The sequence below is a fragment of the Chenopodium quinoa genome, unplaced genomic scaffold (assembly GCF_001683475.1).
Source record: "Chenopodium quinoa cultivar QQ74 unplaced genomic scaffold, ASM168347v1, whole genome shotgun sequence".
Taxonomy (NCBI): domain Eukaryota; kingdom Viridiplantae; phylum Streptophyta; class Magnoliopsida; order Caryophyllales; family Amaranthaceae; genus Chenopodium; species Chenopodium quinoa.
In genome coordinates this window covers 135,640-149,032 of record NW_018742556.1, presented here as the reverse complement: position 1 = coordinate 149,032, position 13,393 = coordinate 135,640, and the positions used below count along the sequence as shown (strand labels likewise).

The window sequence follows — 13,393 nt, the reverse complement described above, 5'->3', positions numbered from 1 at the left end:
TTTTTTTTTTTTTTTTTTTTTTTTTTTTTTTTTTTCCAATAGAGCATCACTTTAGAAACAAACTTTTTCTAAACATCACTAAAATTTTAACCTTAATTAATAATTGATTAGCAGTGAAAGGGTTTGTTCTCTTCAACTTAATTTCAGTTCTGTTCAGTTCACTTCCTACTTTCCTTCTCTCATAAACAATTTAGTTCCGCTCAGTTCAGTTCAGTTCAACTTAGCTCCAACCACTTCAGTTCAATTCAACTCATTTCAGTTAATCAGAACAAACCCTTAGATCTCATCTACGACTTGATCTTTTTGAGTAAAAACAAACATATTTCTGACAGTATATATTGGTTGAAAAAATTCCAATGTAACATAATTTTATTAACATGTAGTACTTATATCATACTCCGTATAATCCTACATGAGGACTGGACTGTATCACATTTCACAGTGTTTTTACTGTAATTAGTCAGTGATTAGTACTCTGATTATTTCGTAATTTCCACGTGCTAAGAAGAGTGGACCACTACTTACTAGACACGTGGAAGATGTCGATTTGAGCAACGTTCCCCATGCATTCTACACACACGTGACGTTATTCCTTTGTTTCTACAATTTTTACAGAAATTCAATTAAATGATCGACATTTGGATCGACCTTTCGATCTTTTATACTACTATTTTTCCTCGAAGCTAATATTCATTTAAATTAAAATGACATTTTCGAATACTATATGCTTTTTCCTTGTCTCTCGCGATTTGTATCTTCCAATCATCTTATTAATTTCTCTTTCTTACGTAATATAAATGGATTATTATCAAGATAATATAAATATCTATAAAATGCAAATGAAATATAAGTACTTCTAATTTAAAAAAGAAATATTAGTACTTCTAATTAGTTAGTTTAATTAATTACATACTATTCCATATTAGTTAATTTAAAGTGCAAAGTATGATATGATAATTAAGGTTATTAGTTAGTTAGTTAATCCCTCTCTAGGTTCATCACCCTTAGCTTACTATACTGTTTAGGGACAATTACCACATGGAACAACGCATAAGAGGACTGATGATCATAAGAATAATAAGATCTTTAATTTTGTGGATTTTATCAACTTGATTGCATTGTTTCTTGCTCGAGATTAGTGCATGCAATGCATATAGTACATGATCTGAGGTGTGACAATGAAAATAAATGTAATATAAAGTGACAAGATCAAAACTTGTTGATTTATGTTTCATTATCATCATAATATGAAAGCTAAGTGAGATGAGGCAAATGCATATGAAGATAGTAAGTGGGCCGGGGAACATACATGGGAAAAGCCTATGAATCTATAATGTATGTACTCAACTTAACCAAAAGCTTAAATTGATGGTTCAGAAATATATTTCATACTATATTACGCCCCTTCATATGAGAGCCTTTTGAGCTTGAAATGTGGATGCAGCATTGGCTCCCCATATATCCTGTGCGAAATATTTCACTTGAGATTCGAACTTGTGATCTTTGTGTCATGCTGGCTCCGATCCGATACCATGCTAAAAGACCAATTCAACTAAAAGCTCAAACTTAAGGTTAAGGCGTAGGAATATATTTTATACTCCATCACGCCCCCTCACATGAGAGCCCATCAGGCTTGAAGTGTGGAAACAACAAGACCCTCCTCATACCTTTCGCTTAATATTCCATTTGAAAGTGGAGGGGGGGGGGGGAGGTGGGTGCTATATGAGATTTAAACTCATGACCTTTAGTGTCATGCTAGCTGGCTCCGATACCATATTAAATAATCAACTCAGCCAAAAGCTTAAATTGATAGTTAAGGGCTTAAGGCCCGTAAATATGTTTTATACCCTATCGTGTATTTATCATATATGTTTACGAAAAAAGCTGAAATATGATTATAACGAAAATATAATTAAATTAAGAGATATTGTTATATGTAAATATATTAGCTAGGGGTTTTGTTTTTAGAGATGTGAGATATCTCTAAGCTTAATGCATGGGGTGTCTCTCCTTTTGTATGTAGGCGGGGTTGGAGGTTAATTATCAACTATTTAAAATGATTTATTAGTCTTCTCGTAATTTTTGTTAGTGGTCCCATAAATATAATGTGTTCCTATATTAATTATTAATGAAAAAGATGATGGTTTTTTTTGCAAGGTGTCAACATATGCTTCCTTGATGGAGATTTTCATGTTTGTGCATTATGATCGATCTACTTCATTCTCTTGAATTGTTGACAATCATTGAAGATAGCTAGGGATCGATTACAAGCTAACAATTGCATGGTATTAGAGTTATTTGAGTATTACATCCAAAAGACATTAGTGACAATTACACATGCATAAATAATGCGAGTCACACGCAGTTCATATTGACTTATTGTGAAATTTCATTAGAATCTTTAAGAGAATGATAGAATTGGAATAATTTTTTTGTAACTTAATAGTTGCCACCTCTTAAAACCAACACATTTACAAATTATAAATAACATTACCAAGAGTACAATAATATTAATGTTTCACTATAGTATGAGGGTACGAGTTTATCCATTCATATCTTATTTATTCATTGATTTTGAAGAAACTAACTCACAACACATTCTTTAATTTGATTACATTAATCTAAGACGACAAAACGTTTCCAAATTATTACTTGAGTATAGTATCTTAGGTTAATTGATTTATATGCCCCTACATATATATATTTCTTATAATTTATACATTCTTATTAATCATATTCTTTACAAGATAAGGTAAGGACAAATTTGATTCCATTGTTGAATATTACTTAAAAGTAATTCACTGTCATAACTGTAATAAAGATCCTAATCAGAAGTCAATTAATATATAATTACCATAGTATAACTATTTAATCGAAGGTTGTTTGGTAGATCTAAAGTAAAGTGAGCATGGGGGTTGTACTTGCAAGTGGAAGTGACATAAGCTCAAACTAATAACCGGCCAATTAACATTAAAATTAAAATTAAACTAGATTAAGACTTAAACTTAAGTACTAAACTAACGTTGGCAGAGACCTGAGGGGAAACTACTTAACTACCGACCGCAAGTAGTGGTGACACACGTCTATAATTAGGGTTTACATTTGACTATATGTTTTATTTATGTAAATTCAAAGATAGTTTTTGGTCTTATTACTAATGTCGGATTTAATTAATTAACTTGTTATACACGCCTACTAAACGCCAAACTTATCTATTTTGGTCTAAAGATTGATTGATCAATATATGTGTCCTTTTATCTAGATTATCAACTTGCATTGCATAATCTTTTTTGTTGTTTATATGCAACCTTTTTACTATTTAATTGGTAATAATTCATTCAACTTAATTATTATATGTTTAAATTGATGTGGAAGAAAAGTTTAATTTAACTAGGGCAAGTTGAGTTAAATTTGGGTTCAACTATCAACTAGTGGGTTACTTGGGACTTGTAACAATGGGACCAAGTAAGTTATATTAGAATTTGTGTTGTTTAGGGATCTTGCTAAGGATACAAATATATATTGTACCTATACAAAGTGTCAAACATATCCATGAGAGCTATGGTCCATGGATGCATTGATCAATCCTAGAGTCCGGCCGGTTTATAGATTTATAAACTACCTAATTTTTATTTTTATTTTGTAAAAAAAAGTACGAATAAAAATAAAATTATGAAAACTTACATTGAATTTAGTAGTATACGTTAGGTTTAGTTCCTCGCTTTCTCAAAAATAAAAAAAAATTAAAAAAAAAAGTTTTAGTTTTCATGAATCATGATGGCATGGTGGCATCATATATATAAGGGTTCATCATTCATCTTATATACCACTGGTCTGATTCTCATGCATTTGTTAAGTACTGTATATGATAATTTACAGAACATAAATTAAATTAATATAAATCATATAAATATGAGTGGCTTTAGAGTTAGGACCTTCAGCCACTTGACCCAGTATGATTAATTAAATTAGGTCTTCAACTCTTCATAATCTAATCATTTATACTTACATTGTTACTTCTTCGTATGAATCATTTATGTGATCTCCCACGTGCTATTAACAGTGTGGCATGCCGATAAATTATTGAGTTAATAATCTTATTGAATACGAGTAATATTTAGAATAAAAACCCTGACCTTCTTTTTGGTTTAATAACTTTAATGGGTGTTCTATATATTGTCCAATGTATATAACATAAATATTTTTTTTTATTTTTATAAAGTTAAGTGCAAAAACAATTGTATACAAAATTTTTCAATTCTCCAAAACTTATAGAAAAAAATAGCAAGGCTTTACATTTTTTTATTTTTAGGCCGGGTCTCAGAATGATTAGTTGTATAATAATTTATTTTCGGAAATTAGTGAAATTTTTATTATTAATTTAGAGCTAATATTTATAGTGTTTAGGTTTTTCCACAGGAACAAAAAATATACTACTACGTATACCAATTATATATTAAAAAAAAATGGTTTAAGATAGGCTGAGGTAAGCAGACACAAGTTAGGCACACTCATTCTGTGGGTTCATCATGTGCCCAAACAGCTAAGTTAATCCTAAGTTGAAATGTCATATTATTTTAATTCCTTAATCATTATTGATTAGATTGATAATCAAAACAGTTTAATCAAATAATGGTGGATTATTTGGTTTGTACATAATGACAAAATGATTAATAGGTTTTTGATAGATGACCAATGAAAATTCGAGGTATAATTTGTGCTTTATAATTTAAAATAGATGACCAATGAAAATTCGAGGTATAATTTGTGCTTTATAATTTTAATTTGACGTAGTGGCTTCGCATTACATGTATATCTAAGCCACCAAAAAATAGTTGTCCCTTTTTTCTGCTCTTTCACATAATCACACATATAACCAATGATCAAAAGCTGATTAATATTCTATATAATATTATCTGTTGATAAATTTAATAATTTCATACTTACAAGATGACAGTTTAATACTTTAATATATAGTTGTGAGAAACTTTAAGTTAAGATTTGAAAAAAACAGAATGTTATTATCAAATATTTGTCACATTTTAGGGTAATTTTGTGATATCAATATTCTAATTTATTTATTACATCCGGAAAACATTGGTTATTAGAACAGTCTAAAAAAATGCACATATAAATAGATTTTTTGGCCAAAGTTGAACGAGACCTAGTTTTATAAAGTCAAATTTGGCTGATGGTTGAGGTATAGGAATATATTTTATATTGAAATGTGGATGCAGCACAGACCCTCCCATAACTAGCGCATATAACTTCCACTTTGAAGGAGGGGTGAATGAGATTCGAACCCGTGACCTCTATGTCACGTTGACTCTAAACCATGTTTGTTGACCATCTCAATCAAAAGCTAAAAATGATGGTTGAGGTTCAAGAACATGTTTTATACTCTATTAAAACTCTCTATAACAAACAAAAGCTTAACACTGGTTTCCCTCAAGTCATCTCTATTATTTATCCAAGCATATATAGCCCACACAATACCAATAAATTGATTTATATCTTTGAGTAATGTTATACTCTTTTTTTGAAGCTACTTAAGTACGTGCAATGTTAGTGCATTATGGCTTATATAGGTTAGTAGGTACGTACAAGTTATTTATTTGGATGTTGTTGCTAGTACTATTGTACATTTGTACTATGGTACACATAGGCGTAAAAAAAGACAAAAGATAAAATTGCTAATCATACTTGGGGCCACGAATTGTGTTACAAATCATCAATTAACTAATAATTTAACTTAATTAAACTATATATTTAAACGAAAATTGTGACATCATTGGTGAATTTCGAATCTCAAAGCTATTATTTTGTACTAGTAGCAGCAATAAAATAATCTTTTAAAGTATACTTGGGTTTAGTATAGTCAACAAATTAAAGACAAATGCCACTCAATCATTAAGAATGAAGTTGAGCAAATATTCTAATCAGAAGTTAACCCAATTAATAGGCAAAAGTGAGAATCAATTTGCCAATTAATTATGTTAAATTATAGAGGGGAGGAATTCTGTCTTGCACGCGGAAACATGTAAGAAAAGAGAGATGACAGTACTATAAAAATAAAATCAAGGGTTTATATTATATTAAGAGATGCAATTATTATCAAAAGGTTGATTTTTTATGATTTAATTGTTGATTAACCCCAAAGGTGAGACATAGATCTAGTTAGAAACAAGTATATCGTCAGCAGTCACTTAGCTTGTCAGCTAATTACTCGTTTAATTATCATTAATCCTCACTTGACTCCCCCTCATAGTTAGTAAACACGGCTCGAGTTTGTCAAGCCCCAAAGCATGGTCATTTGGACTCATATATAACAAGCTCTATATGAACTCGAGTTAAGATTTGATCTAATGACCTTATTAAATTTTGAGTGTGTTTTTCTACAAATAAGTGTATAATATACAAGTATATAACAAGGCTCGCTTGATCTCTTGATCACTTCAAATATGTGTCTTAATCACCTACAACATGCATTATTAATTTGTGACATCATTCGAGCTAAGTAAAACTAAAGGCCTGTTCTAAGGCTGAAATTAGCTAAACTGAACTAAATATTTTATAAAAGAAGGAAATTAGAAGCTAAACTGAACTGAAAATAAACGTATGAGAACAGATCCTAACTTATTCAAATCAATTAAAAACATTTTACCATAAGAAAAATCGAAAAAGAAAAAAAAAAAAACTAATCTAACTATTATTTTGTGACTTATACATTAGAGAATATATAGTTTAGTAACATTTTATTAGATTTGTTTATAAACTTTTATTATATCAAAATTCTACGTAAAATTATCAATGATATAAAATATGCATCACCATTGTAATTGAAAAAAAAGTAACTTAGATGAAGATAATTTGATGTTGAACCCTAATTAAAAGTAAGATTATTTAGAGTAATATATTTTTAGTATACCTCGGAACCGTGCCCGTCCAGTGGAGGATTGGGCATGTGGTTAAGCATGTGAAGCCCAATTAAAGAGACACGTGCCCTGTCATGGTCCCCCTTCTTCGCCAAAGGCCTCCTTTTCTTTCTTTCTCTCATTTTTAATTTTCTCATTTTATTCTTCAATTTCATCATCACAACTCTCTATTTACGCATAATATAGAATAATTGTGGAATATTAGGCCTCATTTGGTGCCATGTAAAATATTTTATGATTTTTTTTCCCTATTTTTTTGGCTTGTGAAGGGTGTAAATAATTTTTCTTAGAGAGGAAAATTATATCTTTAATGATGAAAAATATTTCCTGTACAAAATAAGGGAAGTCAGATCACATTTTCTTTCATCCTCCTTACCTCGTTTTTACTTTCCTTTCATCTATCCTCATATTTCACTTAACTTTTCTTGTAAGAAACCAAACAAAAGAAAACTAATTTCTAATTGTGGCTTTCCGCAAAAAATACTCCATAATTTATCATTAAATATATTTTACATCAAATCAAACATGGCTTTAATGGGATTTACACATTCTTTTCATCTTTGATTTAAAAAGAAATTATTCCCTTCATTTTTTTCCCATCTATCTATTTACATTATTACATGTAAACAATATAATATAATAGATTGGAAAAAAGTGAGTGGATGTAAGTAAAACAGAAAATAAAATAGTGAAATTGTGAAAAGTGGCATCATAGATGCTTACTAGAATTAGTATTGAAGGTCAAACTAGCTCCGATAATCCGATCATAGGCAAAGACCTTTGGAAATTTGGGATCCATAGTATCCCTAATGAAAAATGATTCTGCAACGTTAAGATTTTGAACTTTAATTCTAACCAATATTCCGCTAGAGTAATTGTACTATGTGCTAAACTAATAATAGTTATTTAGGGTAATTATGTATACATTTAGACAGACGTATTCGTACACTCTAATATTTTATTTGTATAACACTTTAATTTTAAATGAGTTCAATTAGGTTTGAATGAACCCACATTACATCCATGTTTCAAACCAAGGAAATCTCATTTGTTCTCCTAAGTGTTATGTTGTAGTAAATTAGTAATAACCTTGTAAAAGCCCTAAATTGAGAAGCAATCTAGGCATCTAGCTATATGCTCAATTCTTCTAGGTTTGGACGGACTAGCAAATTAAAACAGCTACAGAGTGTATGACAATTTAGACGTGTTTTCATGTTTATATCAATTACTCGTTTAAACTTATCAAAACTTATTTTCACTGTTAATTTAACTAAGATAATCCTTACTTTTCATAAACTAAATATGTCTAAACTCATCTTTACTAAAAATACTTCAAAATTGTGATGGAACCAAACAAATTCCCTTTTAATTTTAATTTTTTAATTAAATTTCTTATTTTACTGCATGATCTAATTAATATACTCATATATTTAACTCAAACTCATGTTAATAATCTCATAATATACTAGATGACAAATTATTAATTGGGTTTAAAATAGGTTGATCCCATCTCTTTCTCAGGGGATTTATGATTGACACAGTTAGCTAGACAGTTTCTATCAGAAACCTCAAAAAGGAAATTATTTATCCAGTCTATTCTTAGTCAACAGGAATATCCAAAAGATATGCTTTTATACCTTCATAATTACTCTTTATACCCTCATAATTACAAGTATAATCACGATAAACAATTAACAACAGGTGTTATACATCATTAATTGGCATCACAATTATCTATATTAGTCAACTAAACAACTACTTAAACCCAGTTTCGTTTCATTGCAAATTGCTTGAAATATACAAAGATATTAAGATATTGGCAATTACCAATTTTTTGAATGTACAGTACAAGTAAATTAACCTATGTATTACATTTATACTTCAATAGTTTAACTTTTATACTACATACGTGCATGAGCTCGGTTTGAGATCCTCACTATTGGCATATTGGCGACAATTGAGGTACATAAGTTACGAGTTCAAATCCAATCACAAAAAAGAGTACAATATACGGGTGTTTATCTATGTATTAGATCATGCATGCAGTGTCTTTGTGTTTTCTTACACTAAAATTGCTTTCTATTCACTTGATGTAGACATTATTATACTTCCTTTATACCTAAATAAGTGCATCAATTTGACTATCACTCGTGATGCACAACTTTAACAATTAAAATTATGAATTGTATACTTTGCATTAGTTTTACTTATACTCCGTACGTATTATGTGAATGTACATTGTCACTAAGCTAATCCTGCATACACAAAAGTTAACAAAAGTCATCTGGTTAATCAAATAAATTCAAGCAAATTAAACCTGTCTGTTTACGTCCCAAAATAAAATGTGTAGAGTTTCCCGTAATGTTATGCATATCAATAGTAAATCTATAGGGCATACAATATGATATAAGGAGCTATAAGAATCATATCTAGGATGCTACGTGCGTCCATATATATTCATGAAAACGCATGAATACATGGAATTGAAGTAAGTGTATACGGAAGAAGACAAAAAGAAGTTTTTAATTTAAAATTTATTTTGTTTGGTGCAAGTTCTCGATCTTATTCATAAAATCTCAAACTCAAACAACAGCTTGAAATTTTGGCATTACACTTCATGATTTCATCAAGTACAGGAAGAAAAAATTTATATTAGGAAATACAAACAAATTAATAAACATTAATTAGACAATATATATATATCTTTTGTCTCCTTGATGGAATCTAACCAAGAACTTTCAAGTAGAACTACCTAGGTTTTTGCTACTACTTAACTTGTAATTAATTTGTCTGAGAACTTTGCCCTATGACTTCTTATTTCTTTACTATTTTTTCAATTCCTTTTGTCTCTTCTTAACTTCATATCCTTGGAAATGTCTTTTTTCCTCTCTCTTTCATCCTACTTTGATTGATCGAGTTCATCTTGGCTTAGCTTAGCTTGTTGTTCCTTCTGGTCTTTGGGTTGAAAGGATTGCGTCAATGGCTTCCCTTACTTGTGAGATGTTTGGAGCTTTTCCGCCTGCCACAGGCCAAAATTCATCGGTTGCCAATACCTAATCAAAATTTATGCATTAGGTTAGCCGGTGCAAAAAAATTATGATGTGCTACCGCGATTATATTTTAAAAAAATAAGATATGGATGAGATTTGATTGATTACCTTTACTTGCAATTGTAGGAACTTGACATAGCCTATAGCCTTTTCTAACATGGTCACCAAATCAACCTATAGATTTGAATGGATTAGAAATATAGTAAATAGTATTTGACAAAATAAATTTGAAGAAATAATTGATGAAACAATTAGGGTTTATAATCATATATATACCTTGGAGCCATTAGGTACAAGATCTTGGAGAATTTTTAGCCTCTCACTAATCCTTTCTCGTCGATTCTGAATTGATATACAATCACACACACTTCTAATTAGTGATAAATTACATGAAAATTGATTTAAAGTTCATTAAAGAAGCAATTAAAATTTGCATACCTTAGCAGCTATGCTTTGAGGATCCTTGGAGGTTGAAGATTTGGTTTTTGCAGACTTTTTTGAGGTACTTGTGCACTGCTTCTTGGAGGCTTGCATGGTTTCTTCCTCCTACAAATTAAAACCATTCAAATTAAGTAAATTAAATAAAAAAAAACATAGACCTAGGTATTCTACAATTTTATTTTCAAAAGCTATACTACACTAATTACTATGCAAACATAGATATGCAAATTTAATTCACCAAGGCAAATTAAATGCACTAGGGATTATATTAATTAAGCATGAAACTATGTTCAATTCTCCTGTATCATAATTACTGAAGATCTATGTCTATGTATCATCACTAATTAATACAAGCATGTAACATAATTAACAATGAAAAAAAAAAGAGGATGATCATAAATTATGTACTATGAGTATTTTAAAAAATTAATTTGTTGAACATGATGTATTTACCATATGAGGTCTCTTGTTAAAGGATGTTTGCTGTGATCCAGACTCTTGAGGAGGATCGATGATGGCCTCGGCGTAGAGCCATTCATTAGCTTCATCTTGATAGCCACCATCACTCGCGGTTTGTAGGCAGTTAACCTCTTCCAAAAGGCGCAAGTTTGAGGTGCAATTCTTCATCAATTTGAGGTGATCATGACTCATACCACTACTACTACTAGCCTCCCACATTGGATGATAGTGGTGATGATCATTACTAAAAGTAGTGTTATCCTCTTGTTGGAAGCTAAGTAATGATCCACCACTATGCATCAAGCTTTCATACCCGGCTTTGAAGTTAATCAAGGAGTTAGCTTCTTCATGAGGTTGATAATTCGAAGCTTGAGGGTGTTGAATTACAAAACTACCGCCATTGCTAGAATTAGCACTACTAGTTGAGCTAGATAGGGGTGGTGAAGGGCTCATAACTTGAGTATTATTGTTCATAATTATCTTACTATTACTACTAGGGCTTTCTAGGGCATCGCCTTCTCGTTTTTGATTAAAATTATCAAATCCATAAGGGGAAATATGAGGGAATTGAAGAGATGAACCGGCTTCTAACATATTACTATAAAAGGAACAAGAGGGTGTTTGATGATGATCTTTTGCAAGTGCCATGGCTAGAAATAGCAAAGCTAGTTACTTAAAAAGGTTTAGAGGGAACAAGATTTTCTACTAGTGAATTTTCTAATTTAGTTGAGTTTTTGAGTTGATTTCTAGATATATAGAGTTTGCCTCAAACCCTAACTATGAACAAGCTAGCTAGGTGAGTTTGGTTTTTGAGGGAAAGACCTATTTGTTGGGAACTCAATTAGGTTTGAAGATACTTATACTAAAGGGATGATGATGTAGGTGTTTTGTAAAAAATAATATTTTATGACATTGATGTGTGGCTTAAAAAGGGTTAAATTATCAACAAGTTCATTAAAAAATCATATCAATTTTTTGGTTATGAAAAAAAAATAAGTTACACAAATTAATTTAATCAGAACGCAAAATCAAATTAAACTAATCATATTTATTCTCGAATACACCTAATGTTCAGTGTCTTTTATAAGGCTATTTTTTTACTCATTTGTGATCCGATATCTCTAGGTGTACCCTCAAAACATACTTAGGTAATAGACATAATGAATTGCACCCATCAAAAATAAGAAAAGAAAAATAGGCTAATCTAATTGCGCAAATAATCGTATAAATTATGAATGTATACCTTGGGATTGTGAGTTGGCGGATGAAAAAAAGAGTAAAAAAGAGCAGAAACAACGGCGGATCTTTCGCGAAGCCCACGTCTGAAGAGATTCCTCTAAACACATAAATCATGAGTTTAATACTCTCACTTTCATCATTTGCTCTCTTTCCTACCTAGTTTCCCTTATATATTTTTTTTCCATCATTTTAGAATTTAGAACTATCTATTTCACGTGGCTTTCCTAATTTTATATTATTATGGTATAATTTTTTCTTTGTATGTTAGCTAGCTACCTTATATTATATCATTAATATCAATAATAATAAGATTATTATTACTTGAGAATTATTTTGTACAATAGTAAAAGACAGTTCACCTAAGCTAATTTAGTAATTTATCCATAATTATACGTGTTAATTTTGGATTGAAATTGTATCTTGGGAAGCTAACATGAGTTTAGGCTTTGTTTGTTATTGATTAACGAGGTTACAAATTCTACCTAGAGTTAGGACTTTTTTTGTGGTTTGTAAGAATTAACAAGTTTAATTAATTTGTTTTAGGAGAACTAATTAATCAGTTTGCATCATATTGTAGATTATACATATATATAGATTGGCGTCATCAAGACTTAGCTACAGTAATGAGTGGCAGATCTAAAATTCTATATATAATAAGGTAAGCACAATTATAGGTTTTCTCTGTTTGGTATTACTTTGTAATAGTCAAATACAATTTTAGTACGGAGTTCTATTTTGGTAGAGGATGTTCTTATATTAGCTCACAATTCGATTTTTTTTTTTCAACATACGTCTATAGAGTTGAAAATATCGTGGCTCACTTAATGGCAAAATTTAGTCCATCTTAAGTTCTTAATAGGGTAGAGCATATTAAGTATGCCGACAGTTTGACAACTGTTTCACCCAATTAAGACATTATAACCTCAATTGACTTACGAACGATCTTGATACCATTAAATATTTCAATTAATAAAATTTCATTGCTCATCATTCTCCCTTGAAAAAACTTGGTTAGGAGGGGGGAGGAGATCGAGTCTTCAACATATAAGGTCATGCACTCATGCAAAAACCTATCATTTTGGCTTAATTTGGAGCCATAATCAAATTAAACCATGCAACAAGTTCTTGGCAAGATTGTACTCTTAAGATTGTATTTTGAATGGGGTTCTTCATTCTTGGTGAAAAATAGTTACGCTAAAAAAAATAGTTTATAATGTCAAAAAAAAAAAAAAAATAGTTTATTGGTAAAACTTTGTATGAAATGGTTCA

The 13,393-nt window shown here is 30.2% G+C and overlaps 1 protein-coding gene across 1 annotated transcript; it reads right to left on the bottom strand.

Annotated features, from left to right (window-relative positions):
• Positions 1 to 9,487: 9,487 nt before the first annotated feature.
• LOC110720277 (putative transcription factor bHLH086) lies at positions 9,488 to 12,052 on the bottom strand. Its single transcript, XM_021899278.1, has 5 exons — positions 10,880 to 12,052; positions 10,424 to 10,531; positions 10,262 to 10,327; positions 10,094 to 10,159; positions 9,488 to 9,988 (listed from the first exon to the last, which is right to left on the bottom strand). Exons 1-5 carry the CDS (start codon positions 11,531 to 11,533, stop codon positions 9,869 to 9,871), a joined length of 1,014 nt encoding a protein of 337 aa, XP_021754970.1. The 5' UTR covers positions 11,534 to 12,052; the 3' UTR covers positions 9,488 to 9,868.
• Positions 12,053 to 13,393: the final 1,341 nt, after the last annotated feature.